Below are 13,156 nucleotides of genomic sequence, written 5' to 3' on the forward strand. Positions count from 1 at the left end.
TTGGTGATCTGTCTAAACTTTTCCACCCTTCCTCCCCGCCTGAAGGGAATACAGTGCTCTTTTGTACCTGGGGTTGGAAATGTTCTTGGTGGAGAACTTGGGCATGGTTCCTGGACCCTGCCAGGAATGGCTGTGTTTCCTGAAAACTGATTTGCATGGTAGAGGTGTCTTGCAGTCTGTCCCTGTCTATCTTATGCTCTGAGGCCTCACCCCAACCCAAGCCCTCCACTTTCTGCCCTCTCAGAGAGCCCTCACGCATAGCTCAGGGGCATCTGCTCCTATATCTTTTGATGACAAGTTTCTGTCTTTACTTCTGTATCTTGCAAACTGCAGTGATTCCCTGACACCTTTTGTTGCTGCTTGTTGACCACTGTGCACCATTTCTTGATGCCCCTGGGATCCTTCTGTCATTTCTCTATTGATTGGGTGGATTTTCTTCCCGTCTTAGCTGAGTTGAGGTCCCTCTTTCTGTCTCAGAGTTTCTCCTCAGGAAATCTTACACCCACCTTTATTATTTTATTTAGTGTGATTATCGCTATCTTTTAATATGAATTTTATCTGTTCAGAGAATAATGTAATTATTGAGATATTTGAATTATTTATATTCTAGGTAGCATTTTCCATTCTTGTTCTCTGTTCCCTCTCTCATTTCTGTTCTCCAACCTTTTAATGCTTTTCATTAGATTGATACATTTTATACATTCCTGCTCCTTGGGCTGACTCAGTAGCTAGCTGTAGGTTGTATTTTCAAATTTCAGCATACATACTAAAGTATGACCTTTTTGTAACAAATACGATGTCCTCTTTGAATATAGCAAGATACCTGCCTCTGCTTGAGTTTCAGTTGTCATTAAATATGTCTCTTCCACATCTTACTGTTTTTTTCTACACTCAACATTATTAAACATCATTTATTATTATTTTCAGTCAGTAATTACATTTACTAAAAATTTTTAAATCTACTTTGTTTTGTTAACCCATATCTTCCTTTGCATTAAATTTTTGATTTGATAAGTTTCTGTTAATTTTTTTTTAGAGTCTGTGGTAGATAAATGTTCTTAGTGTAAGAGTACATGAAAATGCCCATTTATGTAATCCTCTAAATGCTGCTTTAGCTGGGTATAAAATTGGTTGACAGTTATTTTCTCTCAGCATTTTAATGAATAGCAAGCAGCTCATTTCTTACAAGCCTCTGTTATTGCTGTTTTCAGTCTGCCATTCCTTTTTGACAGTATGATTTTTCTGTCGTACTATATTTTAAGAACTCTTTACCCATGAAATTCTACAGTTTCTTATTAATATTATATGTCCATTTATCCTGCTTGGTACTTAGAGTGCTCTTTCAAACTGGAAAGATTTTCTTTTTGGGTTCTACAAAATGTTCAGCTATTCAGCTATTGTCTTGTTGAACCTTCTATTTTTAGAGTTATCCCTTGTATAGAACTTTGAATGTTATTTGCAGGATATTTATGTTTAAAATATATTTAACTTTTCTGTAAGTTTTGAAATAATTTCAAACTTACAGAAAACTATGAAGGACCCACTTTCTGATTAACCAGTTTTTTTTTAACATTGTCTCTCTTTCTGTGTATGTATATATATATATATGTATATATAGAGAGACAGACATATTTATAATATATATGCATTATTATATAAACTATATACAAAGCGAATATTTAGCCATTTACCTAAAATGGTATTTTTTACATGCAATGCATGTGGCGAATCGGTGAAGAAAATCCAAGTGGAAAAGCATGTGTCTGTTTGCAGAAACTGTGAATGCCTTTCTTGCATTGACGGTGGTAAATATTTCTGGGGCGATGACTATAAAAACCACGTGAAATGCATAAGTGAAGATCAGAAGTATGGTGGCAAAGGCTATGAAGGTAAAACCCACAAAGGCGACATTAAACAGCAGGCGTGGATTCAGAAAATTAATGAATTAATAAAGAGACCTAACGTCAGCCCCAAAGTACGAGAACTTTTAGAGCAAATCAGTGCTTTTGACAACGTTCCCAGGAAAAAGGTGAAATTTCAGAACTGGGTGAAGAACAGTTTAAAAGTTCATAATGAATCCATCCTGGAGCAGGAACCAGTCAGTAAGGAACAGGATCAACAGCCACTCAACCCGCTGGCAAATCCACGTGCAGAAATCTCCGCCAAGGTTCCACCCTCCAAAGGGAATGATGCCGTCAAACAGCAAGGCAGGGTGAAGAAGAATAAAAGAGAAAGAAAAGAAGGACGGCAGAAGAATATGAAAAAAGAAAAGAAGGAACTAAAATTAGAAAATCACCAGGAAAACTCAAAGAATCAGAAGCCTAAGAAGCTTAAAAAGGGACGGGAGGCCGACCTTGGGGAAGTCCCCGAAGCCAGCGGCTCTGCAGGGAAGAGGAGCAAGAAGTAGCAGCGCGAGGGCGGGCCCAAGGCCACGGAGCAGGAGGACGGACGGCGAGGAACAGGCAGACTTGGGTGCGGGGAAGAGGAGGCGGAGGCGTTCGGAAGCTGAAACAGATTCTAAGAAGAAAAAGATGAAGCTCCCAGAGCATCCTGAGGGTGGAGAACCACAAGACCGTGAGGCTCCTGCAAAAGGTAAATTCAACTGGAAGGGAACTATTAAAGCAATTTTGAAACAGGCCCCAGACAATGAAATAGCAAGCAAAAAGTTAAGGAAAAAGGTTTTAGCTCTGTACTACACAGTGACTAACGAGCATCACAGATCGGAAGAGGAGCTCCTGGTCGTCTTTAACAAGAAAGTCAGCAAGAACCCCACCTTTAAGTTATTAAAAGACACAGTCAAGCTTTTGAAATGAGCATTTCTGTATTTAAAAATGGATTCCATTCTACTAACTTCTTCCTTTCACTGCTGTTTATAAAATGTGTAATGAATTCCAACAACTCAAATTTTGCTTTCTGAAGCTGTATTTTTAAGTTAAGAAAAAATACATTTTTGGTATAGCTTTTATGAAAAAATAAAATATATTCTTGTCCAAACTTCTAAAAAAAACTATACAAATTATTATTTTTTCTGAACCATCTGAATGTAGACTGTATGCCTCCTTACCCCTTGATATCTAGTATTTTTCAAAAGGATGCTCTTTTAAGTAAACAAAATATAGTAAAGAAGTGCAAGAAATTTTGCATTGATGTAATTTTAGTCCATATTCACTTTTTTTGCTGTTACCCCAACAGTATCTTTTAGATACTTATTTCTTCCAATATAGAATCCAGTCTAGAATTCCGTGATGCCTTCAGTTGCCATGTCTCTGTAGTTTCTTTTAATCTGCAACAGTTCTTCAATCTGCCATTGTCTTTAATGACGCTGACGTTTTTCAAGAATACAAGCCAGTTATTTTACTGAGTTTGTCTGATTTTTCTTCAGGATTAGATTTAGGTTATGTACTGAACTACTTGATATGATGCTATTCCTTCTTTCTTATCCATCCCATCTGTCTATGTGTCCATCTGTCCATCCGTCCATCCATCCATCCCCTCATCATGATTATAAATTCCAGGTATCTTATTTTATGTGACAGTTTATAATCCATTACTGTTATTATTTATCTTAATATTGGAAACATTCAAGATTTGGCCAGTGGGAGCTGCTTCAGGCTGCCTTATTGTATGCCCTTTTGGAATGCCTGGCTATTCTTTTGACCACTTTCTACTCCTAGGTACAGTAAGATTTTCTAGCCCAATAAATACCTTACCTGCCCAAACACTAGAAGCAGCCATTTATCTGAGCTGTGGTTTACTTTAGTGGAATTGTTATTCAGAAACCAACATGTGGAATCTGGGTTGCTCATTACTGTTTGGGTTTCATTTCTTCTAAGCCCTTTTAGCTGACAGAGCTCAGAAATATACATAATTTTAAAATCATGAATTCGTATCAATACCTGTGATTCATTCTAACCTCTTTCTTGTCTCTCTGCGTCCTGTATTGGTGTGTCTTCTTCAATACAAAGAAGACATTTGGTATGTCTCTCTTCCATAGAGAGAATCCTGTTTCTCCAGAATATATTTACTCATTTTCTAAGTCCTGCACTACTCATAACATCTTAGAATTGCTTCATTCTTACCACAGTGAAAAGCAAACCCACTAAGAAGAGTTCAGGATTTATCTGTTGTATAGTCATAATATTGTATCCAAAATTATTTGTATTGGTTCTTCCCCTCTTCCCTTTTGATGTGGTTAGTGGTTATGTTATTCCTTTGAAAGACGATTAGGTTTATAGCCTTCTCTTTTCATTTAGTTTATTTCCACCCACCCATCTGTATTGATTTTATTTTATATCTTAACATGTTTTAACATACCTCAAAAAATTAAAACAAAAAGCTATCCTCAAAGAAGGGTCACTTTTTCCCCATCCCTTTTACTCCATTTTCCATGCCAACCACCTGTGATAATTCATTTCTTTGTTTCCTGGTTTGTTCTGCTTGCGATTTTTTTCTTTTTTTCTTTTTTTTGGAAAAATAAGCAAATTTATGTTATTTTTCTCTCTTTATGTTAAAGGTAAAGTACTTTTGCACTTTTATTCTCTTTATTCTACTGCCTCTTGTGAAATCACTCCATATTCATAGAGATATAGCTCTTGCATTGTTAGAGCAGCATAATATTCTATTTTGTGGATACATTATAGTTTATTTCACCAATCTATGCTTGGACATTTAGGTAGTTTTCAATATTTTGCAGCTATGAATAATGCTTCAATAATCTTTTTTTTTTCCTTTTGGTGAACGTGGCATATCAGATTTTTTTTTTTTTTTTTTTGGAGACAGAGTTTCGCTCGTTACCCAGGCTGGAGTGCAATGGTGCGATCTTGGCTCACCACAACCTCCGCCTCCTGGGTTCAGGCAATTCTCCTGCCTCAGCCTCCCGAGTAGCTGGGACTACAGGCACGCGCCACCACGCCCAGCTAATTTTTTGTATTTTTAGTAGAGACGGGGTTTCACCATGTTGACCCAGGATGGTCTCGATCTCTTGACCTTGTGATCCGCCCGCCTTGACCTCCCAAAGTGCTGGGATTACAGTATGCATATATATTTTTGAACCATGGGAGGTTCAGCTTTCCTGTTAAATTTCTAGAAGTGGGATTGCTGGGGTTCTTAAGAGGTGTATAAACAGTGTTGTTAGATATTGCTAAATTCCTTTCCATCGCCGTTGTACCTTTCTGTATCTCACACACAGTGAAGAGAATGCCTGACTCCCCACAATCTCTGTAGCAGAGTGTATTGTCAGGGTCTTGCATTTTTGCCAAGCATGAGATGCGTAAGAAATGGTATTTCAGTGTGGCTTTATTTTTCTTTGTTATGAGTTTTAATGTGCAGTATTCTTTTGGGTGGATTTGGAGCCAGTTCTTCTGTTTAAGGTCCATTTTTATGTAATGCTTGTGGATGGCTTGTCCTGTCTTTTGTCCATTTCTTTCCTGAAGGACTTTTTTGGTCTTCTTATCTTCAGTGTTTAAAAGTTCTTTACAGTTGGGGCTATTAGCCTTTTATCTGTGATACACAACTGTTTTTCCCGATGTGTCATTTGCTTTTTAATTTGTTCCTTATCCTACTCACAGTCCTTGTTTTCTTTCTGCTTTTGTTTGAAAATTTCTTGTTTATTTTAAATGAATGTTTTTCTCCCATCTGAGCGTTTCAAATGTTCCTATTTTAAAGTCCTTGTCAGATTGTTTCATGATACTCATTTAATTTTATTTGGGGTAATTCATGTTTTGAGTGTTGATTTTGCTGGCTTGTTTTCTAAGCCTGGATTCTCTATATGTTTTGGAATTTGGGTGTGTAGGCTCATTTCAAGGGGGAAATTTCTGTTTTGTTTTCCTTTATCCCTCCCTCTCTCTCTAATAGTTTTGTATTCACCCCCACCTGGTCCTGAGATCCTAACAAAGCCTTAGCGGTGGCTATCGCATCCCTTTGTTCCTTTGTTACTGTTACCGTGCCTTCATGGGGTGGGGGCAGCTCACTCCATCTCCTGGCTTCCAGTTCTGAGCCTGGACTCCCCCTCCCATCTTTCAGGGAAGACTTTTAGTCCTGTTGCCTTTGAAGAGTCTGTGTCTTCCCTTCGGCTCCCTCCACCCCACTGACTGCTTTGTGTCCGTGTTCTGCCTCTCATACACAGAGATGATTATCTCGTTTGTGAGTCCAGCTTCATTTTATTGACTTTCTCCTTTTGTATTTTATCTGTCACTTCTGTGTGTTTGGAACAGGGCACAGTGTCAGCGCGTGAGTTTATGGAGCCTTCTTAATGGGAAACAATCCTTTGTACTCTGAAGGAGGGAATGTTGGCTGTCTAGAGGGGAATAGAAGGAAGGAAACTAGCATAATGGGGGCTTTCCTATTTTCCAGAAATGAGGCATGCACCATTTCCTTAACTTCTCAGCGATCCTTCCATTTCACGTAGGGCAGTGTGGGCACAGAGCTGGTGAGCAAGTCGCCCAGACCTGCAGCCCGTGAGGGGGATGTGGAATCTGAATGTAAGCAGTCTCCTGGCTGGGCGTCACCCTGACTGCTGGGCTCGGCAGGTGGTTAGTCCCCTCTGTGTCTGGAATGGCTAATCTTTGGCCTAGGCCTGAGTATGGGGTTGGGAGTAGGAGAAACATGATTAGGAATAGTCACCGATTAGTTCCTCCTTTTTCAATGCCTTGCTGTCCTCCAGCTGACATTGGAGAAGTGCCTGCAATATGCTGGGTACTTGTTCACCCCATGTCCGTTGTTTAATTGACTTGAGTTCAAAACGACCGTGAAAAGTGGGTACTCTTAGCCCCTACCTTTTAAATTACTAAGTAAGATTGAATCTCATTTCTCATGTTTTGTGGGAACAAGGAGACCAATGCTCAAAAGCCCATGTGGCTTCCATGCTTCTCCCGTGAGCACATGCAGTGCTGGGTTTCCATGTCCTCTGACCGCAGAGCCCTAAGCACCCACAGTTCTAGCACGTGCTTTTTTTCACAGTATCTTCCCTGCCAGTTTGTTGCAGTTTCTCAGGCACGATGCTCCTGAAGGAGAGAGTCCTCAAGGACTGCTCGGTGATAGGGCAGAGTCTGAGGTGCTCTGAAGGCACCATCCTCTGTCTCCTGGAGGGAGGGCCTGTTTCAGCCACCCACATCCAGAACTGCACACAGTATGAATCCAGCACTCATAGAGGCTCTGATCCCTGCTTGGCTCACAGGCGTGACATCTTTCTAAGTTTATTGGAGAGACGAACCCAGCGTCCTAGCAGAGGGTCAGAGGGCCTTTTTGCCTTTGATAGTTTTATAGCTTATTTGGTGAGCTGGTCCCAGGACCCTTGTCTCTTCGGGTGAATTTATAAACTCCTCCCATCCCTGCATCACTCTTTATCACATCACCCTACTGTTTTGCAATGTAATTTTTTTAGATGTTAGTTACTTGTTAACTTTTCATCTCCCCCACCCACAGCTAGCTCCATGAGGGCACAGACCCTACTTCTCTACTTTTTTTTCTCTTTATTCCCATCAGCTAGTAGATACCTACCCCATAGGAGGTGGCACGTAACTAGATTTTGAAGGATTGAATAAAATGAGAGATGGGTGGCTCCAGTCGTGGCTCTTGCATTTAAAATCTCTGTGACTTCCAGCAAGGTACTCCCTTTTCCTTATCTGTGAAATGGACTAACTAGAACAGCAGATGCATAAGACTGTTCAGTCATTGACACCCAGCCTTAGAGCTGCTCCAAACAGGTAACCCTCGAATCCTTCTTACGATGACAGTTGTTCATAAGCACTTTGACTCGGCTGGGAGGCCGTAGGGTTTTATTCCATCCTGGCCTGGCTCTGGAAGGCGCAGATGTCCCCAGGCTCTGGGCGTCTGGTGAGAGCCTGCGTCCACCGAGAGCAGCTCCCGTGGGGTGAAGCCTCCGTAAACGGGACCTTGGCCTGGATCTGCCTTGGCCGCTGTAGAAACTGAGACCATTCCGTCTGATTAGGAAGCCCTTCTGAGTTGCTGAGGGTTTGAGATGAACCCTGAAGAAACAACTCCCTCTACACAGCCGTTTAATTAGACACTCGTGTTTACTTTCCGAAGTTCACTGAATCATTTTACCTGGTGTCGAGAACTGCATCTTGACGTCTGACAAAGCCTAATTGCTTTGGGTAAGGGATTAGTACAAAATCAGGGCTTCATGGAAGCCATGGGTGGCAGAGGCCTACCTCCGTGCCAGGCAGTTCTGATGTCTGGAGCATCCCCTCACGTGTAAGAGGGTCCAATGGAGCGTTTACTGGTCCCTGCTTTAGGCCTGGTCCTTGAGATCCCGAGACTCCCAAGTGCCGGCTATGAGCCTGAGCCCACGCAGAGGTGGACCTGAGGCTCTGTATGTGGAGGAGCAATTCCTGTGGGCCTCTAGGTGCCATGGGTGTTATGCAGCGCCAGGCCCTGAGCGTGCCAGGCCTTGCCTTCAGACACTATGTTATTAGAGAGACAGGACTCACACACCATACATTACAAGAGTGATGTTGTGTTAAGCTGGGCACGATGATTATAAAGCAAATAGGAGCCACCATTTATTCCTGGTTTACTGTGTGCTGGTTCTTTAAATGTTACCTTTCTTGATCCCCATATCCTGCTTGCTGAGGATCAGAACACGGAGCCTGTGCAGGCTGTGTACAGATAGTATTCTTCTTTAGGAGGGGCATGGGGCAGGTTGGCCTCTGGGGCCTGGCTTCTGATTGGGTTCCGGAGTCTCAGCCTCTGCAGTGACTTTTTCCCATCCCAATTCGACAGAGTGCTGAGCACATAGTCAGTGCCCGTTTGTGTCTCCTTGTACCCTTCTTCCCCAAATCACTGCAGCTGAGCAGAGTCGTGAGATGTGGCTCCATCCTGTATGGGGTGGTCAGTCACCCCATCCGCAGAAATGGTGACAGTTGAGGAGATTTTCCAACTTCCATCAGCATGCCAGCTTGTGGCAGCACAGTGCATGAGGAAGACGGCTCATGCTTGATACCACAGTGGCTCCTGGGGATGGAGGGATTCCTGGGTTGTCTGGATCCCGGCTCTCAAAGCCTGGACCCTGGAGCAGGCTGATTTTTCACAATCTTCCTGTGATCCCGATGTACACACAAGTGTCAAATTGGCTCAAAGTTTGCCAAGCGTGCTTGCATGTCTCAGTCACCTGGGCCGTGCTGTTGTTTCAATGAACTTAATTTCTCAAACATATTCTTTAAGATAACAGCTTAAAGAGTGTAATTGGATTGTTTGTAACTCAAAGAATACATGCTTGAGGAGGTGGAGACCCCATTCTCCATGATGTGCTTATTTCACATCGCATGCCTGTATCAGGACGTCTCATGTACCCCATACATATATACACCTGCTGTGTACTCACAAAAATATAAAAAAGACAAATAATAAAATATTCTTTAAAATAAATGTCATATATTTGTGTGTGTGTATATATATATATAGTTATTTATTTATTTTTGAGATGGAGTCTTGCTCTATCTCCCAGGCTGTAGTACAGTGGCATGATCTTGGCTCACTGCAACATCCGCCTCCCAGGTTCAAGCAATTCTCCCACCTCCATCTCCTGAGTAGCTGGAATTACAGGTGCATGACACCATGCCTGGCTAATTTTTGTATTTTTAGTAGAGATGGTGTTTTGCCATGTTGGCCAGGTTAGTCTAGAACTCCTGACCATGTGATTTTCCTGCTTCGGCCTCCCAAAGTACTGGGATTACAGGTGCGAGCCACCATGCCTGGCCAAAATAAATGTCACTTTTAAAACAGTTTTAGATTCACAGAAAAATTGGAACACAAATACCTTGAGTTTCTATGTAATCCACTCCTAGTTTCTCCTACTAACCTCTTAACATTAGTATGATTTTTTGTAAAAACTGGTGAACCGGTATTCAAGTGTTATTATGAACTAAAGTTCACGTTTTATTCAGATTTCCCTAGTTTTTACCTAGTGTCTGTTCCAGAGTCCCATTCAGGGGATATTATGCTTAATTGTCATGTCTCCTTAGCCCCTCTGGGCGGACAGTTTTTCAGGCTTTTCTTCTTTTTGATGGTCATAAAAAGGGTTTTGAAGAGGGCTGCTCGGTATTTTGTAGAATGTCCCTCAGTGGGGATTTGTTTGATGTTTTCCTCACGATTAGAGTGGGGTTGTGAGTGTTGGGGAGGAGGGACCCCAGAGCGTAAGTGCCATTCTCAGCTCATCCTGTCGGGTCTATAGTTCACAAAGACCGTGAAGATGACCTGTCACTGTTGATGTTGACTGCGATCACCTGCCTGATGTATGCCTGTCAAGTTTCTCCACTGTACAGTTACTTCACCTCCCCATCTCCACCCTGTGCTCTTGGAATGAAAGTCACTGTGCATAGCCCTCACTCAGGAATGGGAAGTTATATTCCATTGCTTTGAGGTTGGGATATTTACATAAACTCTCAGGAATTCTGCTTGGAAGATTTGTCTCTTCTGCATTTATTCAGTTATTTATTTAAAGCAGTGTGGACTCATGGATAGTTATATATTCTCAGGTAGAATCCAATACAAATATATTTTGTTGCTTAAATTGTTTCATCTTTGGCCATTAACAGCTCTTTCAGTTGGCTCATGTATCCTTTTGACAACCCCCTACCATTGTGGCAGATTTTTGTTGTGGTTCTGTTTTGTTTGAGCACTTTCTTCTGTTCTGGCACTCGTAAACTTATAAAGTCAGCCATGCTCCAGAGTTTCCAAGTCCTTTTGTTGAGAATCATGTTAGAAACTAGTATCTGTGCCCCAGATATGTCCTTTGCTGTTAGGATGTCATTGATTCTGGGCCCTCTCAGCTGAGAGAGCATGGGAATACACATGGGTATACTGACCTATGTATGTACACTTAGGTATAGATATTTCCGTATGCAACCGTCTTTATCTGTATCAAACTGAAAATGAGTTCATACTGGTGTTTACAACTTTAACCCGTGGTCACGTGGATTATTCCAGCCTCCTCCCTTTGCTTATCTGTAAACTCCACCTCCCACAGTGAAAACCTAAGTCCCCCCATCTGCAATCCATTTCCTTAATCATACAGTTCCAGTATACAAGTATAGCAGTATCAGAATTGTTAGCCCCTGCCTCCATGGAATCAGCTTTATCAACTGGAGTACAGTACTGCGTAGAGTGTATTTTGCATTTAGTTTCACAGACTCTGCTCATTTCTAAAGTTATATATGCACCATTTTCCCCTAACCCCTTCAGTAAGGTTACTTTATATATATGTGATTCAGGGTGGATTATTTTGTCACATTCTGCATTGTATCCTGGAATCCCCTGATCTCCTAAGTGATGTTTTTAATTTGCATGCTTTAAAATTCGCTCACTGTGCTGTAAAGTTCTTTGGTATTTGACTGTATTCTCCATTGCAGTATCATAAAGAGTAGTTTCACTGCCCTAAAATCTCCCCCGCTTCACCTGTTCAGCCCCCCTCTTATTCCACTGGAACTTTTAGCAACCACTGATATTTTTACCTTTTCATACTTTTGTTTTTACTAGACTGTTTTATAGTTGGAGTCATATAGTACACAGATTTTTCAGACTGTCTTCCTTAACATAGTAATATGCATTTACTATTCATTCTTTTTTTGTGGCTATCATGTGGTTTGATAGCCACACAAAAAAAGAATGAATAGTAAATGTGTACTACTAATTATTGACCAGAGTCACGCTGTTGTGCTCTCATATACACTGGGTTTTATTCATTCTATTTTTTGTATTCATTAACCACCCCACCTCCTCCACCCCCTGCCCTTCCCAGCCACTGGTAACTGTCCTATTCTCTATCTCTATGAGCTTGATTGTTTTGGTTTTTAGATCCCACAAATAAGTGAGACCAGGTAATGTCTGTCTTTTTATGCTTAAAAAATTAAAAAATATTTTCAATTTTTGTGGTTACATAGTAGGTATATAAATATGAGGTACGTGGGATGTTTTGATACAATGCATAATAATTACCTCATGGAAAATGGGATATGCACTCCCTCAAGCATTTATCTTTAGTGTTACAATCCAGTTACACTCTTGTAGTTATTTTAAAGTGTAAATTAAATAATGTATTGACTGGAGTTACCCATTTGTGCTGTTATATACACTAGGTCTCATTCTTTCTATCTTTTTGTACTCATTAACCACCCCACCTCCCCCAACCCTTCCCAACCCCTGGTAACTGTTGGACTCGCTGTCTCTATGAGTTCAGTTGTTTTGGTTTTTAGATCCCACAAATAAATGAGAACAGGTAATGTCTGTCTTTTTAAGCTTGGCTTATTTCACATAGTATAATGACATCCATTTCCATCCATGTTGTTGCAGATGACAGGATCTCATTTTTTTATGTCTGAATACTACTCCGTTGTGTATAAATACCACATTTTCTTTATCCATTTGTCTGTTGATGGATGCTTAGTTTGCTTCCAAATCTTGGCTGTTGTGAACAGTGCTACAACAAATACGGAAGTGCAGATATCTCTTCGATACACTGATTTCCTTTCCTTAGGGTATATACCCAGCGGTGAGATTGCTGAATCACATCATAGCTCTACTTACAGTTTTTTTGAGGAACCACCCAGCTGTTGTGCATAGAGGTTGTACAAATTTACATTCTCACCAATGATGTGTGAGAGTTTTATTTTCTCCACATCCTCGCCTGCATTTGTTACTGCCTGTCTTGTGGGTATAAACCATTTTACTTAAAATGTGGTGAGATGAAATCTCATTGTAGTTTTGGTTTTCATTTCTCTGATGATCTGTGACGTTGAGCACCTTTTCATATCCCTGTTTGCCATTTGTGTCTCTGTTTTTGAGAAATATCTATTCAAATATTTTGCCAATTTTTTAATTAAATTTTTTTCCTATAGAGTTGTTAGAGCTCCTTATGTATTCTGGTTATTAATTTCTTTTCAGATGGGTAGTTTATACATGTTTTCTCCCATTCTTTGGGTTGTCTTTTCACTTTGTTGTTTGTTTTCCTTGCTTTATGGAAGGTTTTTAACTTACTGTGATCCCATTTGTCCATTTTTGCTTCGGTTGCCTGTGCTTGTGGGGTATTGCTCAGGAAATTTTTGCCCAGACCAGCGATCCTGGAGATTTCCCCCATGTTTTCTTGTAGTAGTTTCATAGTTTGAGGTGTTAGATTTAAGTCTTTTCAATTTTGATTTGA

At 40.8% G+C, this 13,156-nt stretch overlaps 2 protein-coding genes across 2 annotated transcripts in view; both read left to right on the top strand.

Annotated features, from left to right (window-relative positions):
- CDYL2 (chromodomain Y like 2) overlaps window positions 1-13,156 on the top strand; it is a 213,639-nt gene that overhangs the window by 149,664 nt on the left and 50,819 nt on the right. The window lies entirely within an intron of this gene.
- Window positions 1,668-4,745, top strand: LOC120361059 (cell growth-regulating nucleolar protein-like). The gene is made up of 2 exons (XM_039462512.2): window positions 1,668-2,403; window positions 2,441-4,745. The coding sequence occupies exons 1-2, from the start codon at window positions 1,697-1,699 to the stop codon at window positions 2,811-2,813; spliced, it is 1,080 nt and encodes a 359-aa protein (XP_039318446.2). The 5' UTR covers window positions 1,668-1,696; the 3' UTR covers window positions 2,814-4,745.

The sequence above is a fragment of the Saimiri boliviensis genome, chromosome 1, assembly GCF_048565385.1.
Source record: "Saimiri boliviensis isolate mSaiBol1 chromosome 1, mSaiBol1.pri, whole genome shotgun sequence".
Lineage (NCBI taxonomy): Eukaryota > Metazoa > Chordata > Mammalia > Primates > Cebidae > Saimiri > Saimiri boliviensis.